Source organism: Protomyctophum bolini, assembly GCF_963924005.1.
Source record: "Protomyctophum bolini genome assembly, chromosome: 15".
NCBI lineage: Eukaryota > Metazoa > Chordata > Actinopteri > Myctophiformes > Myctophidae > Protomyctophum > Protomyctophum bolini.
The window spans coordinates 37,410,440-37,432,538 of NC_137876.1; the positions used below are offsets into that span (position 1 = coordinate 37,410,440).

The 22,099-nt window shown below is 42.4% G+C and overlaps 1 protein-coding gene and 1 long non-coding RNA gene across 3 annotated transcripts; both read left to right on the forward strand.

The window, feature by feature from the left end:
• The first annotated feature begins 529 nt into the window (after positions 1–529).
• LOC308329000 lies at positions 530–2,165 on the forward strand. Of its 2 annotated transcripts, XR_013965349.1 has the most exons (5): positions 530–621; positions 920–1,018; positions 1,241–1,294; positions 1,408–1,479; positions 2,145–2,165. It is a non-coding gene; the product is annotated as an uncharacterized lncRNA (long non-coding RNA). The 2 variants fall into 2 exon arrangements; XR_013965350.1 differs by lacking the exon at positions 2,145–2,165 and having other exon boundaries at positions 1,408–1,647.
• Positions 2,166–2,350: 185 nt separating this feature from the next.
• On the forward strand, positions 2,351–19,478 carry LOC308329851 (kinesin-like protein KIF2C; the record flags this gene model as incomplete). The annotated part of the gene is made up of 17 exons (XM_080784353.1): positions 2,351–2,365; positions 5,385–5,459; positions 6,388–6,477; positions 7,041–7,083; positions 8,221–8,295; positions 8,448–8,545; positions 9,109–9,210; positions 9,562–9,616; positions 9,740–9,902; positions 10,295–10,385; positions 10,521–10,584; positions 11,153–11,244; positions 12,116–12,258; positions 12,699–12,912; positions 13,790–13,900; positions 18,282–18,349; positions 19,421–19,478. The coding sequence occupies 17 exons, from the start codon at positions 2,351–2,353 to the stop codon at positions 19,476–19,478; spliced, it is 1,557 nt and encodes a 518-aa protein (XP_080640479.1).
• Between the last annotated feature and the right edge of the window lie 2,621 nt (positions 19,479–22,099).

A 22,099-nucleotide genomic window follows, 5' to 3' on the forward strand; every position in this document is an offset into this window, starting at 1 on the left:
ACACTGGGAAACGTAGGATATTCAGCATGTGAACGTGGACCGTCTGACTGTGATGGTTGCGGGCTTGCGGCACCGTGTGCTTGTGTTTGGATTCATCCATGGTGTAAAAATGTTCCGACACTACCACAGTGTGGTGAAGCATGATATTGCACAATTACTGCTTCATTGAATACATGGACTGCAAAACCAATACTTTATGTTGATAATTCTGCCTATTAAATCCAAAATCCAAATTAATTCCGTAGGACTATGTGGTTTGCATGGGCTTGTGTGTCTTTATATTATTAATTAATAACATAATTTCAAATTGAAATATCATATTGAATAAAGGACCACAATGGAAACAAGCCGTAGGCTTTCTTGGGTTTTAAATTCCTGTGCTTTTTTCTGCAAGTTGTTAATAAAGTAATCAATCAATAAATCATTATATTGATTGAATTTGCCCCAGTCAAACCAAACGCCAATCGTCATCAGTCTGACAACTTCCTGTTATTCGACCAATCTGGTGTTGCAAATTCTGATAAAATGCCAACGAAGAAGAACGGTTTAATACTTACTTTGATTCAAACGAAACGCAGGCAAACAGGTGTGTTTTTGTTGCAAAAAAAAATACTATTAGTGGTAAGTACGGTAATCCAATGCTGTTCTTGTTTTCTTGACCAAATGTTAATGTTATTTAGATGGCCATGCAGTTGTTTAGACAAATGCAATATTTTGTCTGCGGTGTCTAGTTTATTCGAGGCACCACTAGATTTTGTTTTCTCGGCACTCCACTGCGACGTGGAGAACTTTGGCAGGAGTTCATGCTTATTCCGACAGTCGATCTGGATAAAGGCCATGATAAATGGCTAAAATGTTCATTATAAGTTTAATGACGCAAAAAGTCATGTTCGGCTAACGACCGTTTGTTACTTTACAGTGTTTTCGGCGCAGGCAGAACTTACTTACCACGACGAAATGGACGCACATATTGTTGGGAGTCTGCTCGGCGTGACTGTGAACATAAGCAGGAGCAATGGTCAGTCCATGTCATTTATTTTAAAATGTATTTTATCGTCAACTGTGCACTCAGCAAATTGTTCAGCTATAGGCTATGCCTTCCTCGGTAGCGGCTAGTATTCAGCCCTTTCCCAAGTACGTCTCACACTAGCCCTGAAACATGAATGTTAGTTTGTTTCTAAATAGCCTACTGATGTACCGTATACTGTGCAGTGAGTTAACAATCGCCTTCCTCTGTTAGGAAGAACATCAACGCTGAGCTAGGCCTACAGGAGAGCAAACTAACACAATGGAGGTGGGTCACCGTTGGTGTTAAATGTTTTTACCCGACACGGTCTAGCTTTTTCTCGGTGGTTCTTTGCTGTTTGCTCTAAGATTTAACTTAAATCTTTGTATAATATACAACAGAACGCAGATCCGCCCAAGTCCGTCTTTCTCCTGGCCGAAGCTGCAGACAACTATGAAAGCCAGCCTGCCCAGGTTTGTGTTGCTATTGGGGGGTGGAGCTGGATGGACCACGCACGGCACGCAGTGTTTGTTTACAATAAAGTTTCAATAGTTGTCACTGTACAATACTTTAAAACAGTTGTCATGTTGCACACAATCAATTTGGTCATAGCAGCCGCATGTAGAAACCCCCTCTCGTCCCCAAGCAGCAGCACACAGTGCCCGCACCGTGAGACCGCAGTGAGAATGCTATAGCATTGCAAGAAGCTAAGGCTTAGCTGCTAAGCTAACACAACACCAGCAATGGTGGTGGTGATGGGACTTATTTCGTCTGCGCACTCAAGCGGCAGCAACTTGTTGGCCCCTGGGTTAGGGTTGGATCCTGTCACATAGTGGATAAGAGATGCCATTGGTTGCCATTGGTTCTCAAGCGCCTCTAGGCTTGCTGACGATGGGTCAGTTTTCATAGCACTAATTTGACGGAGATTATCAATCTCCGTCTCGGGCACATGACCGCGCACTTGAACTTGACGGTGATTTACGTCACAGGCTTTAAACTATTGTGTTAGAAGAATAGTATGTTCACAAAACCATATTTATTGGGGATTATCAAATTGGAAAATGTATATGCTTTATACTTTTAGGTATCATAAAAGAAAGATCATTTTAACTTTACTTGTGTACTCTGTCTTCCCCAGGCATCCCCCCCCCCCCCCCCCCCCCTGGGGACCCACACGGGCCAGGCCTCTGGTCAGCCAACCAGGCCTGGCCTGGGTCCCCCCCCCCCCCCCCCTTCCTAACCACTAGACCATCAAGGATTGGCCGTACTGCAGCTACAAGACGCCTCTTCGCTACACCCGGCAGACCCTACGAACCTCGGGACCAATCCGGTACCGAACCGAACATGCTTGAGTACCGGGTACCAATTACAATAATTCAATTTCGGTTCTCTCTATCGGTTCCTTACAAATAAAGTTTTATTATTATTATTGTGCGGTAAAGAGAACCTATATTGCGTTAATGATAATTTTCTGTAGAATTGACTGTTGACATAATATTGATTTATATTATAATTATTTTTATTTCAGAGACAAAAAAAGAGCTGCGGCTGCCGTGAAGAAATTCCGGAAGAAGATTAAAAATGAACCTGTACTCCAGGAGGCGCACAGGAGGAAGGACAGAGGGAGTCCAGAAATACTGTAATATATACTGTCTACATTAAGCTCTTGTCACATCCACGTAAAAGTATTGTATGATGATTTTTTTCACATTTTTAATTACAAGTAAACTTGTATACTGTTTAAACGACCTGTTCTTTTTTGCCGTATTTCAGAGAAATTATTAAAACCGAAAGGTATGGTGGTGACTTTGTGTTGGAGTCTGTTAGACCCTATTCTTTTCACCAATCTTTTATGATCAATATATCTACATTTTTTCAGACGATAATGATTTATTTTTTGCTGCATTACATCTGACGCTACATGTTTCATTATTATGATACTGCTGTTATAGTGTATACTGAACATGTCACACCAACATTATGCCTCAGATAGAAATAAAAGTCTCGATATTCAATTTCATTCTCAATCTTATTCGTTGTTTTACTGTCATTTGACCTGCAGTAGATTTAGATTAACTGTTTCAGAGGTTGTTCACACTTGTTCTCACACGCAAATTGTATTTTTAGACCACACTTGGTAGGTAATACTATAGGCTCTTAGCCTACCATCCCTTTTTGAATCATTTTTTTAACACATAAATATTGTATGAGATGAGAGTGCCTGGCTCAAACATGTTCAGATGTGGCTACAGCTATGGAAAGTTTGAGAACCCCATCCACTGCTTATGCAATGCTATATCCTGGTTATCTTACTTTGTCAATATGACTGGTACATAATAATCTATCGATGTCATAGTTATAGGTTATACATGGACATGACACCCCTTTTTCCCCCTCACTGTATGTTTCTTTTCCCTTTTTACCTCCTTTATGATGAATTCCTGTTCTGTTCTTTAACTATATAGAAGTGTATATTTTGTACGTCTCTAAATGTTTTGATGAATTGAACAAGGTGGACCCTCTTGTAAACATGTGTAATGCTTAATTGGGTCGTCCACTCACAGTTAACAGTATTTGTATTGAGTTTGTGCTTGAAATGTACTGTAATTCTGCAAACTGTTAATACATATTTCAATCAATGATCAGCACAGCCAAACTATACATGAACAGTGTAATAGGGACAGATGGAAACCTTTTCGGGACCAGCTGATTGGTTGTGCCAACTTAGTGTGATTATTTTAAGACCATTAGACCATGGCAGAACATACTATCTTACATTTTTATTTGAGTTTAATCTCTACTCTTAACAAGTAGGCTAACTGCCTTTCATCCCTTCTGCAGACTAGTGCCGCTATGACACCTACATTTCCCAACAGGAAAATAAAAGAAACTGAAATTGCCTGAAACCTGAAATCGCAAAAATGCCGTTTCTTGCAAAAGGATGCGACTTTTACTACGGCCTTATCACTAGATGTATGTCTTGTCTTTCCCCTTCGAGCATTGCTGTTTTTTTTGCTCCAGACAAAGGAAATGTTCATTTTGTTGTTGCCTTATCCAGGGTACAGTAGGCCTACGACTAAACCTTATCCAGGGTACAGTACGAGTGCTTAGCGTAGCTTGCTGCTGCTGCTTGGCTGTTCAACTTCACTTCATCTCTGCCTGTAATTTCTTATTGTGTTACCCTGACACCGGCGCTGCAAAAACAGACAGATCTACAAGCTCTACAATCTCAACTCTCAAACTCCAGGTAGTCCCACTCCTCTGAACTCCAGGCTGCATGAACAGTTTTTCTGCCCCCTCAATGTCGCAAATCTGAGCGCATTCACTTCAATTTGTCTTCAATGTCTCTTCTGCACAGCGCAGCAGTAGCTTTGCTTTGCGCTTGCGTTAGTCAAAACTAAAAGCGAGTGACAGCAAGACGAGCATGTCTCGCGGTCACCGTAGCAATGAATGGAGAGACTTATTTGGAATGATTAAATCCATTATTGGCCTGGAGAAAGTTACAGCCGCGCCGCCGCCTCCTCCTCCCTGGCGTACAATTAGCCATGTGCTATATGACGTTTTGTTTACCCTGCGACAGGGACTGAGAGGGGTTTCTCGTCAGAGAAAAGTCAAGCGGCCAGTGGCTTTAAACAGTAGGTACAGTTGCTCACATTTGGACTGGACACGACAGCGATATGTTTTGGACTCAGGCTCATCATGGACCCTATATAGCTGGCCTGGTGCAGATGCGTGCAAATCACGATGGGTTAATTGTTTAATACAAATACAATGCTTAGCTTACCAAAAAAAACCCCAAAAAGTAGGCAATAAAACACTATGGCTTGTTTCCATTTGTGTGAGCATTGAGAAATAAAGACAAATGTGTTAAATCTGTCACTTTGTCCAAATTATGGTCTTTACACGCTATGGAAAAAAACTAATGACTCAAGTGACTTTGGCCCTCCAGTGGCCAAAGTCGGTATAACCGTTTCGGTCGATTTTTTATTGAATATCGACCCGGTTTTGTAATTTTCAAACCGTCACATCCTTACTAGACACCTCAAAAACCTGCTTACCAGAGACATAATCGATGATTAATCTAATAAACTCATGCTTTCTAGTTAATATTACTGGAAAGTTGGCATGCTGTAATGGAATCCATTGTACTTAATCTAAAACATTGAAATTGTTTGCTGGGGGAAAATAAAACTGCCTAATGGTGGTCTGTTAAATCTCTGCTATGAAACACGAAGTAGAAACAAATGGGTACTTATCATGAGCACTAATGAGGACCACTACCGGTATATGGATTAAGTTGTCCATGAGTGATATGGCTTGTTGCATGAGCTCATAGTGTCATGATAACTGAACACCTGTCTTTTCTTTCCCTTTGCAGAAATACCTTAGCCGCTCGTCCAGGATTCCTGCTCCTCCAACTGGTATGCTCACTACACCTCTGCTCGGCGTGACTGTGAACATAAGCAGGAGCAATGGTCAGTCCATGTCATTTATTTTAAAATGTACTTTATCGTCAACTGTGCACTCAGCAAATTGTTCAGCTATAGGCTATGCCTTCCTCGGTAGCGGCTAGTATTCAGCCCTTTCCCAAGTACGTCTCACACCTGAAGCATGATTTGTATGAGTTTATTATAGGCTTTGGGTATGTGATAGACTTGCATAAGCCAGGAAAAAAGCTACTGAAGACATGGCCCACAATGATTGAAAATTACATGGTATTTTAAAGAACATATTCCTGAGTTTGAGTCTACTGTAATATCTTTGCCATGATAACCCTATGTCTTAGTGAGTGAATCATCCAGTTGACCATCTCTGGAATTTTTAACTCCACTGTATGAAATGCATGTTCATCATACCCATTTCATGAATCTATATGCAACCAGGCCGGGTTCATTCTTCAGTGGTGAAGTCTGTGGATGAAGCCAAAGGCACGGTTGTGGTTGAGTGGATGGAGAGTAATGCACCCAAAAGGAAGGAGGCAAGTGACAAAGCCAGATGTAATTCATATGGCAACCTTATAGCCCATCATGTCCACTATAACGACTAATTTAGACCTGAGACCAATTTGAAAAACTCCTTCTAAATCCTAACTTTTTTTGGAAAATTCCAAAATATTAAAACAGGGAAAGCATCATTGTCATTTAGATGTTTCTGTATAGCAACAGGATTGTTAAAAGAAATGGGTATAACTACAATCGTATAGCTTTTCCTGGTCTTAATGGTTTAAGAACTATACTGCCTGTCCAACATTAACCATGTTTTTTTCTCTTGGTGTTTAAGTGTTTATGGATTTGTTAAGTCGGCCATTATTCACCCTTGGTTGACAAATGTTTCACAGAAACCCTGCCTAACCTCTACCCATGTTCATCTGTGGTGTACAGGTGGATTTTGAAGACCTGTGCGCCCGCAACAAGGAGCTCCTGCTTCGCTTCCCCTCTTTGTTTGTGAAAGAGACTCCGTCCAAAGACGAGGCAAGTGAACAAGGTTTCCATGCAATCAATATATTGACAATTTTGGCTTTTCCCGTAACGTGAAACTGATTGGTGGCCTGCACTGGAGATGTCCCTAGCCTTGTTTGTGCAGATATGTACCCTCCCCCCCCCCCCTGAAACTGCATTCATAGGTGTGTGTGCTTCATATAATTGGTCTTCACTCATTTTCATCATTTTGTCTACTGTGGCTCGGAGGACTAGACACCTCAAAAACCTGCTTACCAGAGACATAATCGATGATTAATCTAATAAACTCATGCTTTCTAGTTAATATTACTGGAAAGTTGGCATGCTGTAATGGAATCCATTGTACTTAATCTAAAACATTGAAATTGTTTGCTGGGGGAAAATAAAACTGCCTAATGGTGGTCTGTTAAATCTCTGCTATGAAACACGAAGTAGAAACAAATGGGTACTTATCATGAGCACTAATGAGGACCACTACCGGTATATGGATTAAGTTGTCCATGAGTGATATGGCTTGTTGCATGAGCTCATAGTGTCATGATAACTGAACACCTGTCTTTTCTTTCCCTTTGCAGAAATACCTTAGCCGCTCGCCCAGGATTCCTGCTCCTCCAACTGGTATGCTCACTACACCTCTGCTTCACATCCATTTTGGCATTTGTATATATTGACTGTTTTCTCCCTACAATTTATTTATTTAAAAAAACAAAAGCCTCTTTTCCAGCAGCCGTTGTGGCTGAACAGACAGGTTGGCATGCTATACATGTTTCTTTGTAAAGCTGACAATCACATATTTACCCATTTTGGGCGGGAACCCCTTTTGGTGTTGGCATTACGTTATGCTTTAGCTATTGAAAAATCTACAAGCTACAAGCTGCTACGAGCTTGTAGGTCTGCTAAAATCTGTCATATCTCAGTTGAATCGTTACAGGTTATGGTGAAATGAAATCCTAATTCAATGGTTTTATGCAAGCCTATCAGGAAAGGAGTGTATTGTACAGTACCATCACCATCACATGGGACATGTGTATATTTTTTTATTTATTTAACACGGACAATGCACATTCATTGACATGCAAATTTAAATGTGCCAGAGTTGGCCATAAGCTATTATTATATTTAGATGTGTTAATTTCTTATCACATCTGACTATGCAATGACTGTCTTCAATTGATAACGTAATGATCACCAAATGGGATTTAATGTGCTTTTTGTTTCAGTCTTTTAATACCTGCTGAGCTTAGCCTTTCACTTTTCGGTGGGGGTGCATGTCAGGCTTTAAGGGCAGCCCTGCCGATTTAACCAGACTGTTAAATCTGTGATGGAGCTCTGAAATTCTGATGACACTTGCTGTAGACTGCCGTTCCAGCACCTTTGCAGTTGTCTTTTGCAAACTGCTTTTGCTGTGTGGCTCAGAAACCCCAAGTCTTTGTTTCTCTCCCCAAGTGCATGCTTTAGTTTACTTTGAAATAATCTCCTTTTCCACATTGTGTAAAAGTAAAGTTCAATCATTGCTATCACAACTCGGGTTGCTGTTTGACTTACATTTCACTTCTTTAGTTTCCAGGGCTTCCAGGACAAGGCAAATGTGCATGTTTGTGGCTCCACCGACATTCGTAGAGCCAACTCCTCTAAACTCTGCCCTCCCCTCAACTGGAACTGGTTGGTATTCACTTCACCCCCTGATCTGGCTACATAAGACTAACATGCATGCATCTGTATATTTATAACTAACTCTTATCTCTCTCTCCTTAGTGGCCACCAAAAAGGTGAGGAAGGAGAAGAAGGAGAACGAAGAAGCCCAGGACATTGTAAACAACATGGTCAAAGGTCAGGATTGGGGGGTGGAATCATATTCTGTCAACTAGCTGAACTACAACTGACAATGAACCATGTGTTACAAGAAAATGTTTCTTAGCAAAGGACTAGACTTGTTTTTTGTTTTCTTTTACTGACCGTAATGTTGCATATTCTGTATACAGGCCCAAGACCATCCATGGCTCCAAAGGATAAAATCAAGCCCAATAAAAGGATGTCTGGTGTTGCGAAGCCCCCTGATGCTCCAATGAAGAGGGGGAAGGTGAGACAAATTGCCTAGTAATTGTGTCAAGGGAATCCAGTTAATCGTCTAAGGCAGGGGTTCTCAACGTTTTGTCCCGGGGACCCCCGGAAATGCTTCGGCATGTCTCATGACCCCCTCCCCACCCCAATTCAAATTGACCACTACAATAACCTTAATAATAGAGAAGATAGATACATCATAAATAAATGTGTGTACTGTGCGACTGCGTACTATGTATTGTAAACTCTTAATTTCCATTGTCCAGCCATTCAGTAGCAAAATAAACAATTACGTCAACTATGTTCATGCACTTGCCCTAGCCATAATGGCCTTACAGGCGTATGCAAAGGCAAACGATTATGGAAGTTGGTTTGTATATTATGTAGACATGGTTGCAGTCAACTGTTTTGTATATTTTTATTTAACCACAGTAGTTGCAGGTGAAAGTAGCTGGTCCAGTGTCTATGCCTTCTGCAACTGTTGTCCCTGCTATTGTCACTCACTGGACTGGCAGATTTAGGCTGAGGCGTGCTGGTAGACTCCATTTGTCCTTTGGTTTAATTCCCATTTGTTTCCTGCAGTTTGGAGAGGTCTCCCAGTCCCGGCCCCACCAGAAGTTTTATGACATGATCCAGGAGTTCAGAGAGACCCTGGACATGAACCCTCCCCAACCTATGGATGAAGTAAGATGTTAACTTTATTATTTTGTAACGTGTATATGGGTGATTGTAGCATTCACCCAGAATCACTAATGGGAGCTGTACTTATTAGGGCTGCAAGATATTGGGAAGCGTGCATTAACTGTATTGAATATTGTGATGATATGGTCCGGTTTGCTGCTCACATGGAACCCAGGTGTGCGACTGCGTGACTGGGTCTAAAAGAAGAAAAAAACATAACCTGAATTGTAATGGATTATTTTCCATATTTTGTAGCCCTACCTACAGTACGACCTAGTATGTCAGCTTGGCACATCTTTGATGGCTTATCGCTGATCTCAGTTTCTCAATTCTGATCTTAATTTCTTTGTACAGGTGGAAGATCAAAAGTTATGCGTGTGCATCCGCAAGCGGCCGTTTAACAATAAAGGTAAGCGGGCCATTCAACAATGTTTAAAGAAGAAACATGTTATCGAAACCTGTAATCAGTTTTACATGGAATTACATTTAGTAGACAGCTTTATTTATTTTCCCTGATCTGTCATGTTCCCAGAACTGGCTCGAAGGGAGATTGATGTAGTGTCTGTGCCCGGCAATGGAACTGTGCTGGTCCACGAACCCAAGACCAAGGTGGACCTCACAAAGTACCTGGAGAATCAGGAGTTTCACTTTGATTACTCCTTCGATGAGAACGCCACCAATGACATGGTCTACAGGTAAGCCTATTTCTTTACTCCAGTGCTTCTCAAACCCCAACGTGCTATACAGCCCAAATTATTTATTTTTAAACAAAAGACCAACTCATGCTCCATATGACGGCATATGTTTTTGAGCAGAATGTTGCAGATAACTTTCATTGGTCTGAATTACCTCTCAGTTTGAAATGCCACTGTTTAGAACACCAGACGAGGCCTTTAGATCTTAGCAGTTAGCAGTTCCCATCTCTATGCTCAGGTATTGTGACTTTGTGGGACCCATTTCCCTACACGTCATTGGTTTTTAGATTGCAATTAACCACTGGAAACATGGCATCCCTGTTCTGGGCCAACATTCAGCAGAAGTGGTTAAAAGGACCGGATTAATTATTCCCCCCCCCCCCCCCCCATAGGTTCACAGCCAAACCCCTGGTCCAGTCGATCTTTGATGGTGCCATGGCAACTTGCTTTGCGTATGGACAAACGGGCAGTGGAAAGACCCATGTAAGTGTGTCTGTTCATAGTGCCGGAGAACACATGATCCACATTTGATGCACTGTGGGTTGAATCTTTGAGCCTACTAATGCAGTAGTTAAAATGTACCATGTGCTTATGGTATGTCACTTTACTTATTTTCAGACCATGGGAGGTGACTTCTCTGGGAAGCGCCAGAACAGCACTAAAGGCATCTATGCCTTGGCAGGTAAGCCATACTCATACAATTTCCATACCAAAAACTATGTCTTAAAAATGGCTACCTCATGGATTAAAGGTCTCCGTCAAGCATAAAATGCATTGCGGCACCACACATTGTATGCTTGTAGATGGCTCATTGCTGGTTAATTATTTTGGATTAAAACTTGCAATAAATGCAACGTCAATGTTCCAGAAAATTCTATTGAGCTCAGATATGTAAGCAAAGGTTAAAGCCTCAATCTTCGATTTCTTAAACTGGTTGGCTATGGCAGGCTAACAAAACATAATTATGCTAATTGTTTATGAAACTGCTAATTCACAAACCAATCACACTAGGACTTGGACCTAGCAACATCTTTCAGTAATTAGATTTTATTATTGCTTTCATTCATGTGACCCCCACTAGGCTAGTTAAACCACTTAATCCTGTATATTACGGGGTTCCCTAGCTTCACTGAAAATCTGATTATTTTAGCTGAAGATCGCTGACCGTTCACATTGCGCTGTGAGCTTATAGATCTGCTATATGGGGCAGAAATGGGTCAACTTGCACATTTTTTTTGTCCCTTACACAGCCCACGATGTGTTCAGCCTAATTACCAGCCGGAGGTATGCCCACTTGGCTCTCTGTCCAAACGTCTCCTTCTTTGAGATCTACAATGGCAAGGTATGAAAACTATGAATCTAATAAACATGTGCTGTTGTACCCAAATGTGTAGCGATCACTTACATTTTCAACCTAATCTTCGTATCTGATTTCTAGTATCTCTAGTCTAGAACAAAAGCCTAACCAAATTTGATGTAAAATCCAAGTAAAAATTCATTCAGTTGTGAAAACAGATAGTCTTTGGGCCAAGCCCCTAGGGCCTAGGTTTGTTTCCATTGTGTTCCTCTGGATAATATCGGCAGATATGACTCTGCAAATCAAGATTGGATCATATCTTTCATAATCGTGCACCCCTAATTATAAAGAGGGATGGAACATGGCTGGAATGGTCCTGAAGTCCTACATCATTATGGACTTGTGTGGAGGGGGGAAAATAGTCGATACCCCTTGGCTTTTACAGTTATCTGTTTTTAGAAAAGTTGTATTAAAAACACTTATAGTGTCTATAATGACATAGCAGATTGAAGTGGCTAAGCGTTAATATCTGGCTGGAACTCCCTGCCCAGCTGCAGGGCTGGAGCCCTATCGGAAAATGAGGAAGTGAGTTGATCAAATGCAATATATTTTCGCTACTGCTTTGTCTATTTCTCGCTCGAATATTTTCAGACATTTTTGAGAGCAATGTTTAGCTGCAAATGACATTGTGTGCATTTACATGGCTGTCATGTTGGAAACGGCAGTAAATCAGCAGGGCGCAGCTGGTGCTCCGAGGGTTTGATTAGGCATCGGTCTGTATTAGAGTATGTTATCAGAAATAACAGACCGCTGAATTCACCGATTGACCAATCGGAATAAAGCATTCAACAAGGCCATTGGTGGGCTGTGTGGACCAAATGAACCAACAACATGACAAAGTGTTTTGTCATTTCAGGTCTATGATTTATTGAACGACAAGACCCCACTGCGTGTTCTGGAGGATGATCGGCAGCAGGTTCAGGTGGTCGGCCTGCAGGAAGTGGGTGTCTCTGCAGCGGTGGACGTCATCAAGATCATAGAAGTTGGCAGTGCTTGCAGGTACAGTATATTAATGCTGAACAATGTCACCCATGTTTGTGAAGTCTTCGTTTTCAAAAATGGCAGATCTACAAGCCAATCTACTTCCATTTTTAACCCATGAAGACCTGAGACCAGATTCTACAAAATGTCTTTCAAATCCTGACCGGATAGGTGGTGCACTGATGCTCAAACCTTTTCATGTCAAGGACCAACAGAATTATCTGCAGACCCCCATCTGAAAATATGTTCAGTCACCCCAGAAGCAAATATTTGAGTTAACAATATTCACTGTGATTATTCTTTTCCCCCCCAGAATATTAGCACATTTTCCCGATTATTATTATTTTTCTTCTCCAAAATAGCCATTTCTCAACCTCTAAAGTTACAAAAATAATGGTTAAAAGCTAAGCCGACACACTCTCTGTTCTACTGACTGTTCTCTTCTGTCACTCCTATAGGACGTCTGGCCAGACGTCTGCGAATGCCAACTCGTCCCGCTCCCACGCCATCCTCCAGATTGTCCTGCGATGCAACGACCGCGCCAGGACCTTGCACGGAAAGTTCTCTCTGATCGACCTGGCTGGGAACGAGCGCGGCTCGGACGTCAGCAGCAACGACCGTGCCACAATGGTGGAAACCAATGAGATCAACCGCAGCCTGCTGGCCCTGAAGGTACTATTAACCATAGATATAAAACGAACTGCAGCGGCCTCATTGGCCGCTGCAGTTCGTTGGAGGGGCGGAAGAATTTACACTGGGGCAGGAAGTACATGGTAGTGTGGAAGGCACGTTGCGTCACACTACCACACATTCTAGCCAATCACAGCGCATTTTTTCCTGGCCTTATCAGACCCGAACATGCGCTCTGTGACGCATGCTCATGCTTCGCAAGGAATCTTGGGAAAGTTTTGCCCTCCCTTGAGCACATGCGCTCCAGAGCCAGAAAGGGCGTCTACCTTTTATGTCTATGGTATTAAGACTGGCTGCACACTGTCTCTGAAGTTGCAGTGGGGAAGGAAAGGGCAGAAACCTTATCTCTATATTTTAACATTTTATTTAAACGCTCGACTACAACATCACACAAGCATCTAAACCACATTGCGAGTGTGTAGATCTGCTGCTTTGTTACAGAGTTTGAATGCTGACTGAGAAGTGACGGTTTTGGAAATGATATGAATATTTTACTTATTATTATTTTACTACTCTATTAATCTGCTTTAGTTAACATGAATGTTATTTATAACCTAACTAGCCAACCCTATTTTACTTCGGTACGAAGGTATGGCATCAAAAATGCACTTGGAAAGTACAGTACATGACTTGCTCTCTGAGTTCCCAGAAGTTCTTTCTTGCCACCTTACTGTTTTAGATGCTGAGTTAAAGCTGACATCTCAGAGGTCCTTTAGTGACATCTAGAGGCAGTGATTGGATATTACACAAATCCATGAGCTGCAAAATGGACTGAATTCTAAAATGCACTTCAAAATGTTTCTCCAGTAATTTGTAGTCTGGGCTTTTAATGAATAAAGTGTTTCTCTCACTCCCACAGGAATGCATTTGCTCCTTGGGGAGGAACGGGGACCATGTGCCGTTCAGACTGAGCACCTTGACTAAGGTACTCAGAGACTCCTTCATCGGTGAGAAGTCCAGGACCTGCATGGTATGTATACAAACATGGAACCATTAAAATGCCTACTGGCATCCAGTGTGTTTCGGAATAAATCAATTAAATAAAAGCAATGAGTTCTAAATATTTAGGTGCATGTCAGTCAATCAAAAGGCAACCTTCCTTCAGTAATAACATGCACGACTACAACATGTGACGTGTTAAAGAAATAATTTTGCAAAAGTCATGACTGATGCACCATTTCTCATACTGCAGTTTACTCGGAAAAAAATTATCTGTCACTTTGTTAGTTCCTACTTTGTTATTTATAGAAATTGGAAATCCATTTGCAAAAACAGACTTATCCTGCTACCCTAATAGACAGGGGTACATGAGCACCTGGCCGTTCATTCGTGCTCTATCTCCGACCAAGCCACACTTCCACCACACATCTCTCTATGCAAAATAAAACCTGCACACTCCCACAAAAGACATAGACTACATTGCATTCGCCAAAAATGTCTTCTTTACTGTTTAAATATTACTTTTCTGAAACACGCTATTCTTGCTCAACCTCAACAGCCTACGTCAGAATCGTCATGTTGGCGTCTACTACGCCAACTACGTTCACTTAATGGGGGCAGTCCTTCACAGTGACACACGCGTTAGATCAACCACGCGACCGGGATGGTTTCTACCCCTCAATGTCGTGCCTACTCTACACTGCCATCCGAAGGCCCCTCCCCCTTTCACTGCTCCTGTGTGTGACCTGTGAACTACTCTCTGACTGCACTGTGGCTTGATTTATATGTGCGAGGTTGAAATGTAATGCACATAAATTAATTATAGGTCCAGCAAGCAAATCATGATTGTCTGTTTGTGCTCAATAGGTCACCATCACATTCCGATTTTAGGTGTTGTGTTTTCTATGACATTTATTTGGGCCAGTAGTTTCATATCTATCCTTTTTCCGACCAACACAGAACATGCTAACGGTGTTAGCGCGTTAGCATCCATCTTGCTTTTCATTTATATGTGCGAGGTGGAAATGTAATGCACATAAATTAATTATAGGTCCAGCAAGCAAATCATGATTGTCTGTTTGTGCTCAATAGGTCACCATCACATTCCGATTTTAGGTGTTGTGTTTTGTATGACACTTTGGCCAGTAGTTTCATATCTATCCTTTTTCCTTTGACCAACACAGACCATGCTAACGGTGTTAGCGCGTTAGCATCACACAGCTTACAGCGTCAGTGTTGCATGAATACTTTCAACCATGACAATGCCGACTACTTTTGCTACACACACTTCCCAAGGATTATGGAGATGTCTTTATTTTTTTTTTAAGGTTGAGAAATGAAATAATTATGGTCGTTTCTAATCTCAGCATTTCACAAGAGAAAGACGTGGATGCCTTTCGCTGCGCTGTTGGCGTTGCCATGTCTCATAGAAACAAGTAAATAGGTCTTTAAAAAGAATCCCAAAACAAGCGCATATAACAGGGGTCTGTAACCTATTTTAAATGAAGTGCCATGTTTTTATTTTCTAGATAGTGAGTCAGCCACAAGCTCACATCACAACAATAATCCATGTAATAATCACAATAACAATACTAATAATAATAATCATAATAATCCTGCTACCCTAATAGACAGGGGTACATAAGCACATGGCCGTTTATCCAACAGCTTTCTCCGACCCAACCACACTTTCACCACACATCTCTATATGCAAAATAAATTCGGCACACTCCCAGAATACATATAGGCTACATTTCATTGAAAGAAATGTCTTAATTACTGAATAAATATTACTTTTGTCAACCACGCCATTGTTGCTCAACATCACCAGCCTACGTCAGAATCGTCATGTTGGCGTCTACTACGCCAACTACGTTCACTTATTGGGGCCAGTCCTTCACAGTGACACACGCGTTAGATGAACCACGCGACCGGGATGGTTTCTACCCCTCAATGTCGTGCATTTGCTGCGCCCTTCTAATGCTGCGCCACGCCTACTCTATACTGCTCCATGCGACTCGAACAGCGTCAGCAGCAGCAGCTCCGAGCCTCCGTCAGAAAGGCTGCCCACAGCACTGCACAGCCCCACACCCAAATGAATCGAATGAATGAATAAGGCGCTTATATCGCTATTGCTCAGTGGATGGGACATTTACATTAAAAGCAATCGGATGGACGCGTGGATAACGGCATGGTTGTGTGCAATCGGAGGGAAAGCTTCCATAATCCATATAGCTTCCATGCTAGCTGCTTCAGACACAGGGGAGGGGAGGGAGAAATAGTGCGAAATAGCGCTTATGCAACAATTACCCTAAAACACAAACACCTCAACTCGATGTCATTGTGAATAAGAATTTCGAGCGAAATAATAATTTTTGGAAGGACACTTTCACCCAGTATGAAGCTAAATGTGGAAGCCGTGTGTGTCACACCAAAACGGCTGACCTATAGAATCCTGTAACCAGCCTCTCGCACTGCCTGCGAGTTGGCTCCGTCTAAGGCTCCGTCTTATGAGCAAATTTAGAACTTCCGGTCTGACAGCTAGCAGATTTAAGACATCCGGTTGCTTTCAGAATAAAATAAGATTATTTAATTCGTTAATTAAATAATTTTTACATTACATTATTAGTATTATTATTACATTACAGTTATTGTAAAGACACACATTATGTTTCTGTGTAAAAATAAGTAATTAAATAACATAAAAAAGTTATCTAAATGGATAAATGCTATTCACTGGAGTGCATGGACTTTATAAAGTGGACACTGGACAAAAGACGGCTCCGCCAGGCAACTATCTGGACATACCCACGCGTTTGGGAAGATGTCCTCTACCACCCCACAGTCTCCGCTAAGCGGGAGAGGTGTAAAATTCACAGCAGCAGAGCTTCTACTGGGGTCAATGCAAAAAAATGTACCGTTTCCGGACCCAGAATGGACACTGGACAAAGAGGCCTCCGCGAGGCAACTATCTGGACATACCCACGCGTCCGGGGAGATGTCCTCTACCACCCCACAGTCTCCGCTAAGCGGGAGAGGTGTAAAATTCAGAGCAGCAGACCTTCTATTGGGGTCAACACTCAAAAAAGTGCCGTTTCCAGACCCAGAATGGACACTGGACAAAGAGGCCTCCGCGAGGCAACTATCTGGACATACCCACGCGTCCGGGGAGATGTCCTCTACCACCCCACAGTCTCCGCTAAGCGAGAGAGGTGTAAAATTCAGAGCAGCAGAGCTTCTACTGGGGTCAATGCAAAATAAATTACCGTTTCCGGACCCAGACTGGACACTGGACAAAAGACGGCTCCGCGAGGCAACTATCTGGACATACCCACGCGTCCGGGGAGATGTCCTCTACCACCCCACAGTCTCCGCTAAGCGGGAGAGGTGTAAAATTCAGAGCAGCAGACCTTCTATTGGGGTCAACACTCAAAAAAGTGCCGTTTCCAGACCCAGAATGGACACTGGACAAAGAGGCCTCCGCGAGGCAACTATCTGGACATACCCACGCGTCCGGGGAGATGTCCTCTACCACCCCACAGTCTCCGCTAAGCGAGTAAATGGGTGCTTATATTTCTATGTGAAATGTGGTGATGCTGGCATCACAATAGATGCCAGCATCACGCTGCCTCCGTCTAATAAGCACATTTACAACTTCCTGTTTGGAAACCGAAACAGATGCTTCTGACATTTGCCTGTGCGTGCTTAATCGTTGTACTTCTGAACACATTTCCCAAATCTCAGTGATTTATCCACACATCGCTCTGTGTGTGTGTGTGTGTGTGTGTGTGTGTGTGTGTGTGTGTGTGTGTGTGTGTGTGTGTGTGTGTGTGTGTGTGTGTGTGTGTGTGTGTGTGTGTGTGTGTGTGTGTGTGTGTGTCGCGTCGCCCTCCAGCTGCAATTGCGAGTGTGCGCTGTGTGCAGGGCACACTACTGAGTTTAAAACCACAGCTGAAACATGAAGTGGAGTCTGTCAATTCCCGCAATTTCCTTCTTCCCATATTGCGCTGCAACGACACTAGGATTGAGCCCCCCGAAGGGGGGCGAAATTCTAGTTTGTATTATACGCAGACAAAAAGGAATCTGAGCCACTTTGTTTTTGCAAATGACTGTCGATTAGTATCGGCAATAAAATGTATGCTAGAAATTACTCCGGTCTCCTGACTAGAAGTTTTGTATAGGCTCTATAAAGCACCATAGGCTAGCAATTCTGTTGGCCTAGGACTTCTCTACTTGGAAGTGCCTACAAAATTACATATACACTGGTATTTGAGTATTTTTGCTGCCAACAGATTGGAGAAGAGTAAAAAGACCTGACGGATGAAAAATGCTTTAAAACCATGCAAATGACTGGTGCTCAGTTGGTTAACCATGAATATTAACGTACATGCACCTTTCCTCCTTCTCGCCAGATCGCACTGTGCGCTCCAGGTGTGGCTTCATGTGACTACACCATGAATACGCTGCGCTATGCGGACAGGTAGACATTTATGTCATGAAACTACACCTGTGGTCCCCATTTGTACACTTAACAGAGTTGGTTCTGGACCTGTTTGGAACCTTTCTAGAAACCCTGAGGGTCCCTGGACCTTGAGTTTCTGTCCACTCGGAGTGCGACTGGAAATTGGTACACCGCAAACTCGATGATGTTAACTATTCTCCAGATCATTTCTTCCACTTACCACTTAGTATTTACTGTGTATAGAATCTACTCTGTACCGTGTATAGAATTGACTCTGTAAAATTAGAAAATGGTATTTACACTGAAGAATTCTCTCAATCAACAAATGTGATTGTAAATATCGTTTAACTTTGTATCAAATCATTTTGCAATGCAAATAAATCAATTATTATTTTATTGGGGTGGAGGGGGAATTGATGCCTGGTCATAGAACATGCAAAAGTAGAAAAGTATGTATAGCATTGTGATCGTGTCATTTAAATAAGCTTGTTTTTGTCAGTTGGTCTTATAAAAGTAGAGCTTGTGACCTATATTGGCTCCTTGGAACAGTTTATTTTATTTTTTATACCTTGTCCTGAAGGTAACATGTTTGGCCATTTAGTAAGGCCTTGTGTAACGCAACACTCAGTGGCTTTAGTTTAGGTCTTAAACTGGTCTAGTTTCTGCCCAACAACATGATTGAAGGTGTAGCAACTTTATCACACCATATCAACATGAAGATCAACTGAATGCTATCGTTTCTCGTCTTTGAATTTTTCTGTGCCTTCAGCCTTGACCTTTTTGTGTTTAGTCTTTATTTTTTAGCAAACTGACATGTGTCTGTTCGGGTGGAAACCTGGGGCACGTTCAGAAATGGCGCACTGTGCAATGCAAACTAATAGGCGAGTGCACTCCGGTGCGTTATTTCCGAACGCACCCCTAATGTGTCAACGGTTTCAAGATTAAAATTTAAAAACATGGCAAAGTAGTAGATCGGCATGCAACACGTCTGTGCTGCGTTTCGAGCTTGCAGATCTGCTACTTTTGATGCTGTAGTTGATCAAGGTACGATTATGATTTATAATTGTGTTTTCCTCTGTCACCATGTAGCTGCTGTGGAGGCTCTGCAGGCTGCTGTGGAGGAGGAGCGAGTGTCACGTCTGCCTAAACCATCAGGCTCCCGCCGCCGCTGAGTTCCGTTTGAAGTTGTTCTAATGTGTTTAATGTGTTTTGTTATGTTGAGGTTTTAAATGTGTTTTGTAATAAAGTAATTTGTCATACTACTTGGGTAATTTTGTCTTTATCTTTGGAGTCGTCCCATGTCTGTGAAATGATTCCTAAAGCTATTTTGCCAAGATGCTGGTACAGTAGCTCCTAGTTGCCTATGGGCTCATTTCCCCTAATCTAAGGATGAGGCTGTCATTTTACAGATTGGTTAAAGTGTTGTATTAATTCTAATGAGTCTTGCTTGATATGCTATGAAACTGCACACATTTGACCACTTAACATGGCAACTGATGTGTAGGAAAAGTGTACTTGTGTAAATATTGGACTGGGGTTGACTACTTTGTCCCTCACTGCCGATTTGATTGTGAACTTGGTAGGGTATGGTCACACCAAACTAATTCTGTTTATTAAGCTGCCTCATGCTACAGAAACAGGAGATGGGCCCCTGCCCTGTATGGGCTTACTTACATGGGCTACTAGTGATCTGCAACTTGGCCGATGTGTCTGTCATGGCACAGACTCCATACTATAGAACCAGCTGAATCGTGTGTACTATATTATGGATACGGTTTTGTAGTAGGTGGTCTGTAGGTAGATGGCACCTGTTTAAAAATTGAGGGATGACAATTTCAAATGGCCTGTAGATTTGAGACTATGATTTGAGAGTAACCCTCAAATGTATTGTGTACAATGGCATCCCATAACTGACAAACATCAGGCAAAGGCAATAGGCATGCATTATGTAAAGTGTTTCAGTTTTTAATTTTTCTTAGTTTCTTAGAGCATAAAATGGGAAAGTTTATTATTGGTATTGGATTTGGATAATTTATGGTGAATATTAAAGTGGCTGTAAAGCAAAATAAAAAGATGATACAATTTGTATTCCCAGTTTGTCACGCCACAGAGTAATGTGTTATTAACCAACACACCAAATGTTGTCCATTGTACAGTTCGCGGGAAATATCTCTCCCCGTTTCGTCCAAACGTTATGTCGACAAGCTTTCCTCACGGACTGTACTCAGAGAGACTCAGCCATTTCCATAGCTCCAGTCATCACCCACATAGTTAACCTCTCCATCAAACAAGGACAGGTCCCCAGAGATTTTAAACTGGCCAAAGTAACCCCCCTGTACAAAAAAGGGAGCAAATTAGAACCCGGCAACTACCGCCCTATTTCTATTCTAAGCTCCATCTCGAAAGTGATGGAAAAAATAGTCTATGAACAGGTTGAAAAGTATCTTGCCACTAATAAATTGTTGTACGAGTTCCAATCTGGTTTCAGAACATCCCACTCCACTGACACATGCCTTCTCTATTTGAGCGACCACATCAAACACGAGGTGGATGCTGGAAAATACTGCGGCATGGTCATGCTGGACCTCCAAAAGGCTTTTGACACCGTGAACCACTCCATACTGGTTAACAAGCTTAAAGCTATTGGTTTTGATAGCACATCAGTGAGCTGGATGCAATCCTACCTGGAGGGGAGAGAACAGATGGTGGAAGTGAACGGAACACTGTCCCCCCCCCTCCCAGTGAGCTGTGGCGTCCCACAAGGAAGCATACTAGGGCCTTTACTGTTCCTAATATATGTAAACGACATGACTTCAGCTTGTGACTGCAACTTGTTCCTGTTCGCAGACGACTCAGCACTGCTGGTCTCGGACAGGAACAAACTGCAGGTTGAAAAGACCCTCAGCTCTGAACTCGGTAGAATCTGCACCTGGCTCGCTGATAACAAACTATCCTTACACCTGGGAAAAACTGAATCCATTCTCTTCGGATCAAATAGTAATCTCAAAAAGGCAGATGGCTTCTTGGTTAGAGTTGGTGATGATATTATCACACGGAAGGATCAAATTACCTACCTAGGTTCCATCCTGGAGGCCAATCTTTCCGGTGATAAGATGGCCACCAACGTAATCAAAAAAGTCAATCAAAGAACAAGATTCCTCTACAGGATCTCCTCACTGGTCGACAAAAACACCTTGAAGACCTTAACAGGAGCCCTTGTACAAGGTTTCTTTGACTATGCATCCACCTCCTGGTACCACAGCACCTCAAAGGCCCTTAAAACAAGGCTCCAGACCTCCCAAAACAAACTGGTCAGGCTCCTACTTGGCCTCACCCCCCGAACCCACCTCACCCCTGCCCACTTTGACAGGCTGGGATGGCTTAGGGTCGACGACAGAGTACAGCATCTTGCAATGGGTCTGGTCCACAAGATTAGATACACCACCAAGATACCCATGTACCTGTCTAAATACTTCCTTAATGTAAACGAAGTCCACACCCACAACACCAGAGGGAGTGCAACAAACCATGTACAACCCAGATTCGGCACAAACAAGGGACTAAATTATTTTCGCTCCTATGCGACCAAAATGTGGAACGCCCTACCAACAGTCATTAAGACATGTGAATCCCTTGGCTCCTTCAAAACTGCTCTCAAAGGGCACCTACGGATGGCTGCAATTCGAAACTGGCCTCTGTAAAAGCTGAATTTGTATCTGGATTGTACTATGTTTTTGTATGGACGTGGTGTTGGGTGCCTGCACATAT